This window comes from Miscanthus floridulus, chromosome 16 (assembly GCF_019320115.1).
Source record: "Miscanthus floridulus cultivar M001 chromosome 16, ASM1932011v1, whole genome shotgun sequence".
NCBI lineage: Eukaryota > Viridiplantae > Streptophyta > Magnoliopsida > Poales > Poaceae > Miscanthus > Miscanthus floridulus.
The window spans coordinates 33,538,018-33,553,843 of record NC_089595.1 but is presented as its reverse complement, the minus strand read 5'-3'; the positions used below and the strand labels follow the sequence as shown (position 1 = coordinate 33,553,843).

The 15,826-nt window shown below is 52.6% G+C and overlaps 1 protein-coding gene across 1 annotated transcript; it reads right to left on the bottom strand.

Moving 5' to 3' along the window:
* Window positions 1-9,244: 9,244 nt before the first annotated feature.
* LOC136510550 (uncharacterized) lies at window positions 9,245-10,030 on the bottom strand. Its single transcript, XM_066504961.1, has one exon. The coding sequence runs from the start codon at window positions 10,028-10,030 to the stop codon at window positions 9,245-9,247; it is 786 nt and encodes a 261-aa protein (XP_066361058.1).
* Window positions 10,031-15,826: the final 5,796 nt, after the last annotated feature.

The following is a 15,826-nucleotide window of genomic DNA, read 5'->3' as shown; positions in this document are numbered from 1 at the left end:
GCTAGGCCCCGTGGACAGCATCATCTGGTTCCGCAGCACCGGCGTGGTGTCGCCCATCATGTACTGCAGCAGGAAGCTGCCGTCCAGGAACATCATCTCTGCGAACTCCGCGTCATAGCTGCCGCGCGCATCGCTCACGACGGAGAGCACCTTCTCGTATACCTCCGCGCGTGGAGGCACCACCAGCTTCACCTCCTCCATCTTTTGCAGGTGCGGCCAGCCCCGGTAGCAGGGGCCGATCGCCACCACGCTCGGAACGACGTAGCGTCCGCTTTCGCCGCCGCCGCCGATCCCTCGCAGGCCCTCGGGGAACCCGGTGGATCTTGGTCACTCGTCAGCACCTTGGAGAGTCGGCGTCGAGCTTGTCGGCCGCCCTCGCTGTCCTCCCATAGATGGCTCGTGGGTCTTGCCTTGCGACGACGCCGGTGTTGGCGTTGCTACTGGTGCTCGTGTTCATGGTGCCAGGCACTGCTGTGCTCAGAGCCTCAGACCTCCGGAGCATGGCGACAGCCGTTTTGAACTATCGCATGGGATGCACTGATGCACAGATGCACGAGTTTTGCAATTCTCAAGCTGTCAGATACTTGGAGTACCGATCCATCACGAAGCATTGGATCTGTACCAGCATCTTTATCGACGGCGATCTGCTGGTACGGCGATCATGTGGGTTGGAGATATGCTCGCCGCGGCGGCCGCCAAGAATCCCCAGATGCCGTGTTAGGAGCAGGGTTTACAATTTCGGCGAAATATCGCCGAAATTTCCGAAATATCGCCTTTTTCGCTGAAGTCCAATTTTTTTTTGTATCGGTTAAATTCATCTTTCGCTCTAAAATTACACCAAACCACACTAAAATGATCCTCCATATCATCTAGTCTTATCAAAGCCCTAAATTTCTTCAAATTTATTTAATTTTCTCACTCACACATTGGACGGCACTAGTATGTGCAGCTCGCCCACCGTCAGCACACTGTATTACCGCGGCTCTACTTCTGTGATATATTATGTTATTTCGTCGATGTTATATAAATTTATGATGAATGATGGATTATAGAGTTTTTCTAGTGAAATGATGCCAAATTTGTTTAAAACTCAATTTAAATTTATTTAAATTTGAACCGATATTTCCGAAATTTCGTATTTATCGCTGGGGACCGAAATTTTTTTCTTACCGGTATTGTAAACCCTGGTTAGGAGAGGGAGCAAGTTGCGGGGCCCATCCACCGGGGAGACTCGGCGCCAGACTTGCGAGCCGCGCCGCCCACGCTCGGACATGAAAGAAGAGACGAGAGCTTGCACAGGCGGCTACGCGAAAGTACTATTCTATCATTTAAATTTATTTTGGAAATAATTCTTTGCTCATATATTTTTGGCTCCGGACCTACATATTTTTTTGTTTCGGCCAACCACTTAAGTTTCTCTACATTAATTCTTTTTATTTTATAGCCATCTCTCATCTATCCAAATAGATGACTCTAATTTAAAATTTCAAGCAAAAATGCAAGAAACTGGCAGCCTGCCTGGCCGTTGAGGCATTGAGTCGAACGCCTTGCGGTTGAGTCCTTGGGTGATTTCCTGCACTTCGATTTTGAGGTCGTCCACGAGTGCTTCGACTTCGGGGCACCAAGCCTGCTCCAATAGCGCAGAGCGGGCGATCGAGCGCGCATCGCGGGCCCCACCTGAAGAAACGGGTGGTTTCCTCTCAACATGAAAATGGCATTTTCATGTCGTGTTGATACCGAATTGACAGTTTCTCGTATGAGAAACTGTTTCCTCTTACTTTTCTCTCTTTCTTCGTTAACTGAAGTATCATATCAGCTTTTTCTTTGCTAGCCGGTCATTTAATTATATAGAAACGGTTTCTTCATCCAGGACCGGGACTGGTCTAAGGCATACATTTCCACTACACTTTTCTCTTAATTTGCTCGTCCATACTAAATATGAAGTTTGCAGCATACCTCACTTCTATAAATGCAGTTGACAGCAAAAAAAAGATTAGAGCAGTTTGCATTCAGACTTGTGAATCAAATACAAGTAAAATATAAAAAGAATCAAATTTGGCCAAATTTAGACTAAGTTTGCAAGTTACAGCAAAAATCGGTCTAGATCGGATTAAAAACTGGGCTAGACCGGTTTATGCAGTATTCACGAGGTCAAGGGAAAACCTCCTGAGGCTGATTTTTTAAACCGGTCACCGATCTCTACCACTAATAATCGCTTGTGAACTTTTCTAAAGTCATATAAAAAACTGTCCACCACACCTACGTGCACTCCAAAAAAGTACACCTAAAGACAGCCAACTTTTAAAACGAACCCACAAGATGCACTCTAACCTCTTGTTTCTCTCACTCACTCAATTCCAACGGACCAGATTTTGTGGACCAAACCTGATAGCTCATCCCAAATCCCATTGACACCACACGGCCCGCGCGCGACTCCCGCCCTCTGCCGATGGCCACGGTTCGATTCCTAGGCACCCCTTTTCCCCCTAATTTCCTGAAAAAAAATAGACATCAATGCTACGGCTCCGGCCTCCGGGAAGAGAGCCAACAGGCAACAGCCACGCACGATTCCTTCCCCTTCGCTCGTGACCTCTCGGGAGTCGCGAGTCTTGACTAGCCGGCGGCGGCGCCTCCCTCTCCGCCCACAGCATCCTTCTCCGATCGGCATCTCCATCTACCACTCTGGCCAGCACCGCGCCCCTCTCTCCGTCCTCGTCAAGCGCCTCCGTCTCCTTCTCCCTGTCCGGCGAACGGTTAGGGTTTTGGTCGGCGGCGGCCGCGCTCGGCGTAGGCCATAGGCTCCCCCGCCGGCCGTGCCTCCCTCTTCCTCGCCTACATCGCCGGCCCCTCTCTCCCTCCTCAACAGCACCGTGCCAAGGCCTGGCCTCTAGGCTGGCCATCGCCGCCTTGGAAGACGACGGCGGCTCGGCCCTAGATGCGGTGGCATGGGCCTAGGAGGCGGCCATGGGAGGGCTCGAGATATGGAGGTGTGGGCTTGGGATGCGGTAGTGACGCGGGCCCGAGATGCGGCGGCCGGCGTGGGTTTGGGATGTGGTGGCTGCAGCTTCCACGAGGGCCCAGGAGGCAGCAGCGGCGTGGCTAGGGAGGCACGGCGCGTAGCCTCGAGATGCGATAGCGGCACGGGATGTGGCGGCGCAGGCTCAGCAGGTGGCGGCGTGGGCTCAGGAGGGCGTTGGCGCCAGGACGACGGCCACCAGGGTATGATTTCTGATTCCATGAATATTTTGATCGTCTCGGCAATTAAGATGTGTACAGAAAGTGTTAGTTTTCTTTTTTCGAAATCTAAGTGCTGATAGTTGTGCCACAGCTCACAGGTGTCGTCACGAACAAGATGATTTTTGGCTTGGGCTGGTTTGATAAACCTGGTTCTATGTGAAGCTGAAAGGTGTAAAATTTCTCCTCGGGATTTGTGATTAGCTGGTAGTGCAGCAGTGTGTGGTAATTTCATTTGATTTCTTCACTTCAGGATTTATACACAATTTCTATTGTGGGATTTCTTCGTTTGTTTACTGGAACAGTTGTTGTAGTTTGTTAGCACGACCATGTAACTTTTAAAGTTTTGCCGGAGCAAACGTTTTGTTTAATATTCCTCACTTATGTTATCTCTGCATGGGTTTCACTAATGCCATTTACAAATTTGATTAGGTCCTACTTTGGTGACATTTCTTCAAAAAGAAATGTAGAAGCATATCCAAATTTCCTATTCCATTTGTACTGACTATTTTGTTGGAAAATATCGACGTGATCAGAATGAAATGCTGCCACTAATTGTTAATACTCCTGGCTGGGTAAAAGGTATCTCTTAGTCATGTGAGAGCTGATTCGCTTGGTCTTACCACGTACTTGATTCAGTAATGTTTTCTTTTTTGCATTTTTATTTAATGCAGGTGCTAGTTTTGATATGCTCATAGAGATGCTAAGGTATATCTGCCCCGCAATAGTTGTTCAGATATGCATCACAGTGCAGAGCAAGAATCTCCCTAATGGAGTGTTTTGGCTAGATGGTTGGCAAGTAGGACCTAAGATGATTAACATCGATGCTGCCTCTCATGAAGCCTCAGATAGACCGTGAGTAACTTTTTTCAGTTAGAAATTCAGAAACTGATATAGTTCCTTGTATTTGTAAAATATACATGTAGGCTTGTAACTATGAACATTAAGCCATTTATCTCTGGTTGTGCTCAGACCTGTATATTATATAAGTGATTCTGTGATTGCACCATTAAGAGATAGTTGTATTCGGGAAGTTTACATATTCTCTATCTGTGCTCACCGGATAATGCATTCCATATTTAGCTATCAGTTTTTCTTATACCATGTTTTGACTACAGATGAGGGTACTGACATGTGTTCATTCCATATTTAGCTATCAGTTTTCCTTATACCTCTGTTTGTCCTAATGGAACCCGACTATAGATGAGGGTACTGACAAGTTTATTCTAAAACATGGAATAGCATCGGATTTCAAACAATTAAATATCACAGTGGACTTAATGGTGGCCGTAGTGTTAGCACGGACTTAATGGTGGCCGTAGCGTTAGCAAGTGCTTCTGCTGGTCTGAACAGAGTGTTGTTGAAGTGGAGAGACGGGTGTAACTTGACACAAGACAACTAATGTGATTTCATATACCCACTGATAGGATTACGGATCCTACCGCGTAGATCACGGAGTCTGTAGGGGTGAGAGGGAGGGGGAGCAGGCTGGGAACCTCGCTGCTGGCGGCTGGACGCCGTGGTGGAGGATGGGCGGCTGCGGCTGTAGCCCTAACCCTCGCGTAGCTACAGTAACGGCGGCGCTGTTCATGTATGAACAGTAGAGGCGGCTAGGGTTAGGAACTCCCGGCTCCTAGGGGAAGCCGGAAACAATAGGTTTGTTTCTGCTTCATTATCCAAATGTCTTACAAGCCATATATATAGCTCTCACAAATAAGGGATATATCTAATAAATAGGCTAAATAATAGATAATATGGGCTGTTAGCCCCCTAATGCCGGCGCACAAGCTCAGCCACTAATGGGCCTCCGCCTGGTATATGTGATGCCCAGCCCATACGGTGCCTCCTTAGGCACTGGCTGGCTGTCGCCGGTTGTACTGGAGGCCCGTCATAACATCTCTCCCCGCCTGCTGAAACAGCTCGTCCTCGAGCTGGAAGGCGGGAAACTCTGTGCGGAACGCCTGGAGCGGCTCCCAAGTCGCATCCTCCTCCGGTAGGCCTTGCCACTTGACGAGAAGGTGCCAGATACCGCGCCGCTGCTGTGCCTGCAGGACACGATCCGGTGGAGGAAGGATCCGACCATCTAGCACCGGCGGAAGGTTCGCAGGGGCGGACGGAGGGTCGCCGCGGTGGCGCTTCAGCAAGCCCACGTGGAAGACGTCGTGGATGCGAGCGCCCTCGGGTAGCTAGAGGCGATAGGCGACGTTGCTGATGCGTTCCAGCACCTGAAATGGACCGGCAAAACAGGGACCCAGCTTGCGCTTGGCCCGGGGGTCCAGGGACTGCGCCGTCCTGTGCAAGAGGCGCAGCCAGACCCATTCGCCCACGGCGAACTCCACGTCGCGGTGATGGGCGTCGTAGGTCTTCTTAGCTAGCTGCTGGGCCTGGAGAAGGTGCTGACGCACCTCGGCGAGGATCTCGTCGCGGGTGCGCAGGAGTACGGCAGCCGCCTCAGCACAGGCCGTCCCCGGCTTGTACGGCAGGATGGGCGGCGGGGAACGACCGTAGACCACCTCGAAGGGCGTGGTGCGGAGGGCGGTGTGGAAGGAGGTGTTGTAGCAGTACTCCGCCCACGACAGCCAGTCCACCCAAGCATGCGGACGATCCCCTGTTACACACCGTAGATACATAGCTATCACCTTGTTCACCACCTCGGACTGCCCGTCCGTCTGCGGGTGGAAAGCTGTGCTCATGCGTAGCTTGACGCCCGCCATCCGGAACAGGTCGCGCCAAACGTGGCCCGTGAACACGGGGTCCCTGTCGCTGACGATAGACGACGGGAACCCGTGGAGCCGCACGATGCCGTCTTAGAAGGCACGGGTGACGGACATCGCGGTGTAGGGGTGGCTGAGCGTGAGGAAGTGCGCGTACTTGGAGAAGCGATCGACCACCGTGAGTATGACGGACTTGCCGCCCACCTTGGGAAGGCCCTCGATGAAGTCCATGGAGATATCCGCCCACACCTGGGACAGCACCTCCAGTGGCTGTAGCAGCCCCGCTGGCTGTAATGTCTCCGTCTTGTTGCGCTGGCACGTCGCGCAAGCCCGCACCCAGTCCTATACCAGAGTGCGGTCCCCGGGTATGTAGAAGTCGGTGCGGAGGCGGTGGAGGGTCTTCTAGACGCCCTCGTGTCCTGCCGAGTGCGCCAGTAGCAGCGCCTGATGGCGCAGGTCGTCGTGGTCGGGGACGAAGAGGTGGCTCCCGTGTAGGAGGAACCCGTCGTCGAAACGCCACGGGCCCTGGAGTTCGCCGGCATCCAGGCACTGCCAGAGGCTCTGGGCGTCCGCTGCGATCACTGTGGCGCGGCGTACGTCGTCGATAAAGGCGAAAGAGGGCCCCGAGCAGGCGCACAGGACCGCAGCGCCGGCGTCGGTCACCGCGGGCTCGTCCGCGTCACGGCGGGACAGCGCATCCGCCACCGTGTTGAGGCGTCCTGGCCGGTACTCGACATTGAAGTCGAACCCAAACAGCTTGCTGATCCACTGGTGCTGTGGAACCATCGACAGGCGCTGGTCGAGAAGGAATTTCAAGCTGTAATGGTCAGTGCGAATAAGAAAATGTCATCCCCATAGGTATGGACGCCAGTGACGCACGGCCTGCACCAGGCGGATTAGCTCGCGCTCGTACGCCGCGAGCTTGAGGTGACGCGCCGCGAACGGTCGGCTGAAGAAAGCTAGAGGTCCCGCGCCCTGGTGAAGGACGGCATCGAACCCTGCTCCGGAAGCGTCACAGTCCACCACAAACGGCCTGTCGAAATTCGACATCTGCAGGACCGGGCCGGTGGTGAGGGTGCGCTTGAGCGCCTGGAAGGCCGTCTCGGCCTCGTCATCCCAAGCGAACGCGTCGCGCCGCAGGAGGCGCGTGAGGGGCGCGGCGATGATACCGAACTCCCAGATGAACTTGCGGTAATAGCCTGCGAGTCTAAGGAATCCTCGCAACCCGCGAGCCGACCGCGGCTGTGGCCAAGCCGCGACCGTGGCCACCTTGTCGGCGTCCATGGCGACGCCGTCCCCGGAGATGACGTGACCCAGATAGGCCACGGACGACGCCCTGAACAAGCACTTCGAGCGTTTAAGGTGGAGATGATGCGCTCGAAGCTCGCTGAGGACGATGGCGACGTGCTGGAGGTGCTCCGCCCACGGGGAACTGTAGATCAGGATGTCATCAAAAAATACCAGCACAAACCTCCGTAGGTATGGGCGAAGGACGTCGTTCATCAGTGCCTGGAACGTCGCCGGTGCGTTGGAGAGGCCGAATGGCATCACCAGGAACTCGTAGTGGCCATGGTGAGTGCGGAACGCCATCTTAGGCACGTCGGCGGGGTGCATCCGCACCTGGTGGTAGCCCGAACGCAAGTCGAGCTTGGTGAAGAAGCGGGCCCCATGGAGCTCGTCCAGGAGCTCATCCACTACTGGAATAGGGAACTTGTCCTTCGAGGTCCTGGCGTTTAGGGCCCTGTAGTCGATGCCGAAACGCCAAGACTTGTCCGCCTTGCGGACGAGGAGGACGGGCGCCGAGAATGGCGAAGTGCTGGGCCGAATAATTCCCTGGGCGAGCATGGCCTCGCACTGGCGTTCCAGCTTGTCCTTCTGAAGCTGGGGGTAGCGGTGCGGCCGTACGGCGACGGGCACCGTGTCCGGCAGTAGGTGGATGTGGTGGTCGTAGGGGCGAGCCGGCGGAAGGCCCTACGGCTCGTCGAAGATGCCGATGTGCTGCTGAAGTAGGCGGTCCAGCAGGGGCTGCTGGGTGTCGGCGGACACTGCTGCTGCATGGGCGGCCCCATCGGCAGCCCCCACACCCCGCCAGAGGATGTGGTGTCCCTGACGCATGAAGGCAACCGTCATGGCTTCTAGGTCCCACACGATGGGGCCTAGCATCCGCAGGTAGTCGATGCCGAGGATGAAGACGAAGCAGCCGAGGTCAAGACCGATGCAGGTGATGGAGAAGTGCTCGCCATCGATGCTGATGGGTACGTTTCGGGCGACACCCTCGCAGCGGAGGCGATCGCCGTTGGCGACGGTAACGCGCAGGTGGTCACCCCCTGACGGAATGAGGCCGAGGCGTCGCATGGTCGCGCCCTGCATGAAGCTATGCGTGGAGCCGGTGTCGAGCAGTGCGAGCAAGCGCTCCCCCTTCACCATCACAGGGAGGAGCATGGAGTTCTCCGTGCGGATACCGGCCAAGGCATGGAGAGAGATGGCGAACGCGTTGGCGTCCCCGTCCGGAGCCGCTGGTACCGCCTCCACGGCCGCGTGCGCGTCTGCGGCGTCGGGCGGCGCATCCTCGTCGATGTAGTCGGCGCCCTCTATATAGAAGAGGCGCTGACACACATGGCCCCACACGTACGGTTCATCGCAGTTGAAGCAGAGGCCCTGACGACGGCGCTCCAACTGCTCGGCTGGAGTAAGGCGGTGGAAAGGCCACGCGCCCGGGGCTGCGGCGTCCGCCGCGGCCCTGGACCAGCCGGTACGTGGGGAACGGCAGGAGCACGGCCTGGTGGAGGCAGCGCGGGACACGGCGGAGGGCGAGCGCCGCGCACGGCCGGCAGTGCCTGCAGGGCTGCCGTGCGCCGCTCGAACGCTCAGGCGTAGTACATGGCCGTCTGAAGATCCAGCGGAGCGCGCAACTCCACGTCCACCCGGATATGGTCTAGGAGGCCGCCTACGAATAGCTCGGCGCGCTGACGGGTAGAGAGGTCCCCGGTGTGGCACGCCACTGCCTGGAAATGGCCCGCATATTCCTGCACAGTGGACGTAAAGGGTAACCGGCCGAGCTCAGCCAGGCGACTACCTTGCAGCGGTGGACCGAAACGCAGACGGCAGAGGTCGCGGAAACGCTCCCACGGCGGCATGCCCTCATCCTGCTCCAGGGCATAGTACCAGGTCTGCGCGTCGCCCCGGAGGTGGTAGGAGGCCAGCCACGTCCGATCAGACGCCATTGTCCGCTGGCCCCGAAAGAACTGCTTGCAGTGGTTGAGCCAGTTCAGGGGGTCGGCCGAGCCATCGTATGTCTAGAACTCAAGCTTGTAAAACTTCGGCGGTGGAGGCTCCGGGCCGATGACTGAAACAGCGCCCCCGGCAGTGTCGTCACGTGCCGGGGACAACGATGACGAAGGCTGCAGCGAGCCCCCATGGAATAGTGGTCCGTCGACGCCCCCGTACAAGATGCCCGAGGCGGGCACCCCACCGTGGCCAACCACTGGCCCTGACGAGGGTGGCGGCGGTACGTAGGGAAGTACAGGCGCTGAAGTGTAGACAGGTGCCGTCTCCGAGGGCCGGCCCGGAATGCGCGATGGCGATCGGGGAAACGGAATCTGGGTGATCGGCACGCCGTGGGGCGGAGGCGGCTGCGCGATCAGTGCTGCGGAAGAGGGCGCGCCGTCGTGTGGCATGCCGTAGATGTACCCAGCCGCAGTAGACGCGGTCGCGGCCGGCAGCGCCGATCGGGTTGGCGCCAACGAAGCGTGCTGGACGGACGGCAGCGACGGCGCCGGCAGGATCTGCTGGCTGTAGGGCAGCGGCAGGGCCGGTTGCTGTGGAGACAGGGATTGGGTCAGCGGTTGCGGCCCGTGAGGACCAGCGAGGAAGGCGTGAATGGCCGCCACAGATCGCCCCAGGTCAAGGATGGCCGCCGTCATCTGTTCGGCGGACATGACGGGCGCTGTAGCCGCGGCAGGTGGCGCGATCGACCCTGACGCCGTGACGAGGGCCGAGGACGACGAGGACAGGGGCGCGGTGGTTGCAGCGATGGTGGTCGAGGACGCGGAGACCGCTGGCGAGGGATGGCTAGTCGACATCGAACCTGAGATCTCTGATACCAGGTTGATAGGATTACGGATCCTACCGCGTAGATCACGGAGTCTGTAGGGGTGAAAGGGAGGGGGAGCAGGCTGGGAACCTCGCTGCTGGCGGCTGGACGCCATGGTGGAGTATGGGGCGGCTACGGCTGTAGCCCTAACCCTCGTGTAGCTACAGTAACGGCGGCGCTGTTCACGCGTGAACAGTAGAGGCGGCTAGGGTTAGGAACTCCCGGCTCCCAGGGGAAGCCGGAAACAATAGATTTGTTTCTGCTTCATTATCCAAATGTCTTATAAGCCATATATATAGCTCTCACAAATAAGGAATATATCTAATAAATAGGCTAAATAATAGATAATATGGGCTGTTAGCCCTCTAATGCCGGCGCACAAGCTCAGCCACTAATGGGCCTCCGCCTGGTATATGTGACGCCCAGCCCATACGGTGCCTCCTTAGGCACTGGCTGGCTGTCGCCGGTTGTACTGGAGGCCCGTCATAACACCCACACTATTTCTTTGAGGAAGATCACACATCTGCTGTTAGAGAAGTAAACTTCTGCCTGTATCATGTTCCTGCATGCAGTTTATTTTCCTTTCTGAGTGCACCCTGTAATTTCTTTGAAGCATATTGTACTTGCAACAATGAAATATATATTCTAGATTGGCAAAATAGATCTTTAGCGGAGCTCTGGAACTCCTGATATGAATTTGTTTTTTAGGGGTGGAAATATATGATCAGGTTATTTCAGCTAAGTTGCTAGGGTATTTACCCCTGCTGGTTTTACCCGATAAGAATGACTTCAAATCAGAAATTAGTAGTTTACAAACCTGTAGGTTTGGAGGCCATAGTATACTCACAAATTTTCAAAATTTTTGCAATGAAGGTTTGGCACAATTACAAAAAAGAAGAATAAGTTCTGTCTTAACTTTGGGCAACATTTCTGACAATTGAGTTGCCGTTGTCTGTCTTCTTTCAGTAATTCTATTAGACATTCAAGATTTTGTTCCCCCAAATCTATGTCAAAAGAGAGCTCTTGCTGATTTTGTTAGTGCTCATGGATCTGGAAGCCCCAATATCTGATTTGCTTAATAACATAACAGTTTGCTATTAGTTTCTTAGAATTTCTTTCCACGTTGCAGTTTCGTTAGATTAAGATTAAATCAAGCCTTACTGTTTGCAATGGTTAACATATACGGTGAAAGCTATTTGCTTACCCTGTTGCAAATCTAATGATTACCTCTTCTCTATGTACAGATCCTGGTAGTCCTGGAAGTTGCTTTGTGTCGGTGTTTTCGGACCACCGACGAGTAAATTTGTATTTGCGCGTCTGGCTTGGATGGTGTGTTCGGAGAACATAAGGGTTTATACTGGTTCGGGTGGAATGTCCCTACGTCCAGTTTGCTGTTGCTCGTGTTACCGACACTTGGTTTACAGTAGGGGTTATAAACAGGCGAGAGAGGGAAAGGATCCCAGGTCTCTGGTGAAAGGAGTGGTGGGGTGCTGAGAGCTTGATCGCTGCTCAGCCGTGTGCTCGTGTCGTGCTCTTGTGCTTTTATCTCGTAGTTCGGTCTCATGTGGATCCAGATCCTCTTTCATGGGGTGCCCTGCTTCCTCTTTTATAGGCGAAGGAAAAGCATGGATTACAATGAAGGAAAAGGAAAAGAACGAGAGAGAAGAAGGCTTCCAGGATCACCGGGTCCTTCTTCATGTGGGTCTCACCGATCCTATAGATGTCAACAGGGACGACTCCACATTGTGGCCCTATTCCTTACTAGCGCCATGCGCAGGCGTCATCTGTCGGTCATGACGTTACATTTTATCCTGGCGGACGTCATGGTGAACTGACGCGTCTGTTAGCGTTCATACAAGGGTTAGGCAGAACAGCACCGGCACGCCCGATGCTGTTCTTGATGTGAACCCTCAGGTATGACCCATCATGGCCATGGGTAACACCGAGGCATGCCAGTCTCTTCCTTGGTCTCAGAGTTTTAACCTAGGCCCATACGTTTGGACCTAGAGTGGTTGGCGGCGGTATGGATCCCCGTCGGGCGAGACGGAGCCCACGGCCTTGGGGTCGAGCGAGGCGGAGCGTGAACCCAAGGGGTCAGGCGAGATGGAGCCTGCAGCCTTGGGGTTGGGTGAGATGGAGCACGAACCCAAGGGGTCGGGCGATGATAGAGCCCGCAGCCTTGGGGTCGGGCGAGACCTTTTAATACATCTTGCTTCATCCAAAGAAGTCAGCATGCTTTGGGTATCTCTAATATCGATATCCAACAGTAGCCCCCAAGCCTGCGGAGGAGTAGAATACTCCTTTGGAGGTTTTTTCGGATGGGAGGACTCTGAGGGCCTTGACCTTCTTTTTGTAGCTCGTGGCGTGTCTTGGTAGGACGGCGGTTCCCTCTTGTTGCGGTCAGTCTTCTTCGGGGCATGCAACCATAAGATTCGGGAGGTCGGAAAGATTTTTTTTGATTTTGGTCCCCTAGGATCCGATCGGACCATCGTCGTACTGTGATAGCGCGTTTGGTCTTCTTGCGAGTCCAACTTTCCTCGAGCCCCACACGCAGCAGGGGTCCGGTCGAGGGTCGGCTTGTATTTGTGATCGTCGTCCCTCAAGCATTTTTTCGTTAAAACGGAGGGGCTGAGCCGTGCCACATTTTTCCTCGATGGACGAAACATGGTGCTTGGTGAGCTGTTAGCGGGCTAGTCTGAGTGGGGCCCTGGCTTCCTATTTGCGGGGGTCCGACATGGGTCAACTGGTGACCGACTCCAGATTCTCAGTGGTCAATCCATATAGTTCTCGGGTCCGTTCGACCGGTCCCAAGGGCTCGTTGCCTTTCTTCGAGGAAAACCCATGGACTGGGACCTGACCAAGACTCAAACATGGGCTGGGACGCCCGTGGCGCTTGTGCGCCCAGGTACTAGCCGTTAATGGGCCCATCCCTTTCCACCCCTCACTCTAAGGGTGCCCCAGAGCGGCTGTGAAATCATCGGAGGGCCAGCCTTCTAACTCCTGGGCCTTAAAATGGGCCGTAGGAGCATTTTTAGCTTTGTATCCCTCTTTACCTGTGATGGTTCTCGGCCCATCGATCAGGCGAACCGTCATCCAACGTATCCTTTGAGGGCATGGACAGAGAATGCGTGCGCATGATCTTCGGAGGGAGGTGATGTGACGCGACGTGTAACAGAACCGCCCAATTTATACAAGATCAAGTACGGCTGTCCCCGCTAACACGTTGACATACGCATACTTTCACTCATATAAACCCGGTAGTCCGCCGAGTGTCCCGAAAGACCTCGGTAAATCAACATCACAACCAAGATCGCGGAATTAAGCAAATACACATCAGATACACAGGGTTGCAGCGGAAAATAATATTACAAATGGATTCACAAATAATAGTACAAGTTTTGGTTTTAAAACCGCTTAGTGAAAACAACCCAGCTTTCCAATGATTACATTAATATAAGTTCCAAATATATTGCTAGCATAAGTGACATCATCCGACAAAAGCATATAGATGAGAAGTAAGTATAGAATCACCGAGCCTACCGGCGGTTAGCCACCATCTTCAACAGGCCGAGAACTTCACCTGCAACATGGTGGGATAAACCCTGAGTACGAGAATGTACTCAGCCAGACTTACCCGTCGTAAACCAGAAATAAAGTGACACCAAGGATTATGCAAGGCTTTATTTGATGGAGCAGAGCTGACAACCTTTTTGCATAAAAGCTTGAGTAATCATTAGCATTATCCGCCTATACTAGCAGCGACTTTTAGCCATTACCTACCATCTATATTAGCACCTGTACTAATCAATCACTTAATTAAGTTGCAAACAATAATAACCATATCAGGTAATTCATGGCTCATTATCATAGTCATCATCATCATCATTTAACCATATCATTAAATTTAGTGAATCTACGTTGCCGCTGCTCAAGTCAAGTTCTCACTATCCGGGAGAGACGGCGATTCGAATCGATTCCTATCCAGCTGGAGGGGTATTCCTAACACAAACCCTGCTTCCCCCGTCAGGGTCGCAAACAAGTCACCTTTGGCACCATTCAGGAGTCGCGAGTCCGAACAGATCGGCATTCTCAGAGAACCACTCTGCCAAGGTTGTTCGGGACTCTAACCCGCCTTGGGCTTATGCCAATGGCTCTCCGCACATCCTTACTACCTCCAGAATGCCGCCACTGCTCGCGTTCCCGGCCTGAGTTGAGCTACTCGGCTTCGCGGTCGGAACGACTTATCCGGCCAGCTAAGTGTTAGGCTGCGTTCAACATGACCTGAGGACGTACAGCGAATCGGTCCTTAAATGACACAGACGGGGATAGATTCACACCCAAGACCTCCATGCCTTGTTGCTGCACTACCATCATCCCGTCCGGTCTCTTTTCATTATTAACACATGGTTCTTTTCCATGATAGCAATTATAGCCAACCGTGACCGGAGCTCATCCTACATCTCGCAGGTGACAGGAAATCACCCGACTTCTACCGGTCTAAGCATAGCTAAGCATCATTCGATCCTACACTTAATTAGGGTTCATAGGATTTTATCTGGACAAGGTAAGGATATAATGCATCAATTGGTTCCAACCAGTTCCTATACTTAATGCATCATCAACAATAAAAGAGACTCAAGATATTTGTAAAAACATGGGAGGCTTAGAATGCTCCGGGGCTTGCCTGGGATCCGACACAAGTCAGTTCAGTTAGGTTGTACCGTCCTGGTGACATCTCCGATCCTAGCACTTGCTTAGTCCTTCCACCTTTGGGATAGATCCACCAAACCAAAACTTTGGGTTTGGCTCCAACATCGCATCCTTCACGTGGTGCATCTAGCATACCTAAATGAGATGCAAGATGCATGTGTATGAATGTGATGAATGGTAACACAAGATGCATCTCACATAAGCATTTAAGACAAACACAAGATTATGCAAGACATAGACACCAATAGCTATTTAACTAACATCACACAACTAACTATAGAGAGCAAGCACATCAAGCATGACACAAGTTTAACAAGGTCACAAGTATCATAACTTGATCATCAACAAAGCCACACTTAGCAATATACAAGCAAACAACTATAATTGGAATCTATCAATCTCTGGACATACAAACAGCAGCTATAAGAATTAGCTATAACTGGAGTTATACAAATCCAAATGACTTGCAAGAAGACATTCTGGAAAGCTTATGAAATTATCTACATTTCATCTATAACCATCACAGCATGATTCCCAAGTTAAGTAGGTCGAAATTATACATTTACAGAAACTGGTCCACAATTGACAGAGAGCAGCCATTTCTGAAACCCAACTTTAAACAGGCATAACTCACAAACTACTTGGTCAAATGACACCAAATTTTAACAGAAGCTAGATACATGAATTATCTACAACTTTTATATAAACAAGTTTCACAACAAAGCATATTATCATGAAGAACTTTGCTAAGTTCCCAGATCTGTCCAGAAACCATATTTGCAAGAAAATAAATATTAACTTATGTTGCAAACACATAATTGGGCAAAACCAACTTTACCAACATGTCACACATGACTAAAGAACACCAGAAAACCTAGGGTCCATGACCAAATAAATTCTTTTAATGCATTTCTTAATTTATTTTAGATAACAAGGTGACTTAATGAACATATACCAAAAGTATACAATAAATTCTACAAAAATTACAGTGGCTCACATATCCTCTCAATAGTCTACTGTCCAAATTTCACTTCATTTGAATATGTATAGCAACCTCTATGAAAAAGACAAATCG

Bases quoted from the DNA above. Each gene is read 5' to 3' on its own strand.
- LOC136510550 (XM_066504961.1), bottom strand. From the start codon at position 10,030: ATGTCGACTAGCCATCCCTCGCCAGCGGTCTCCGCGTCCTCGACCACC.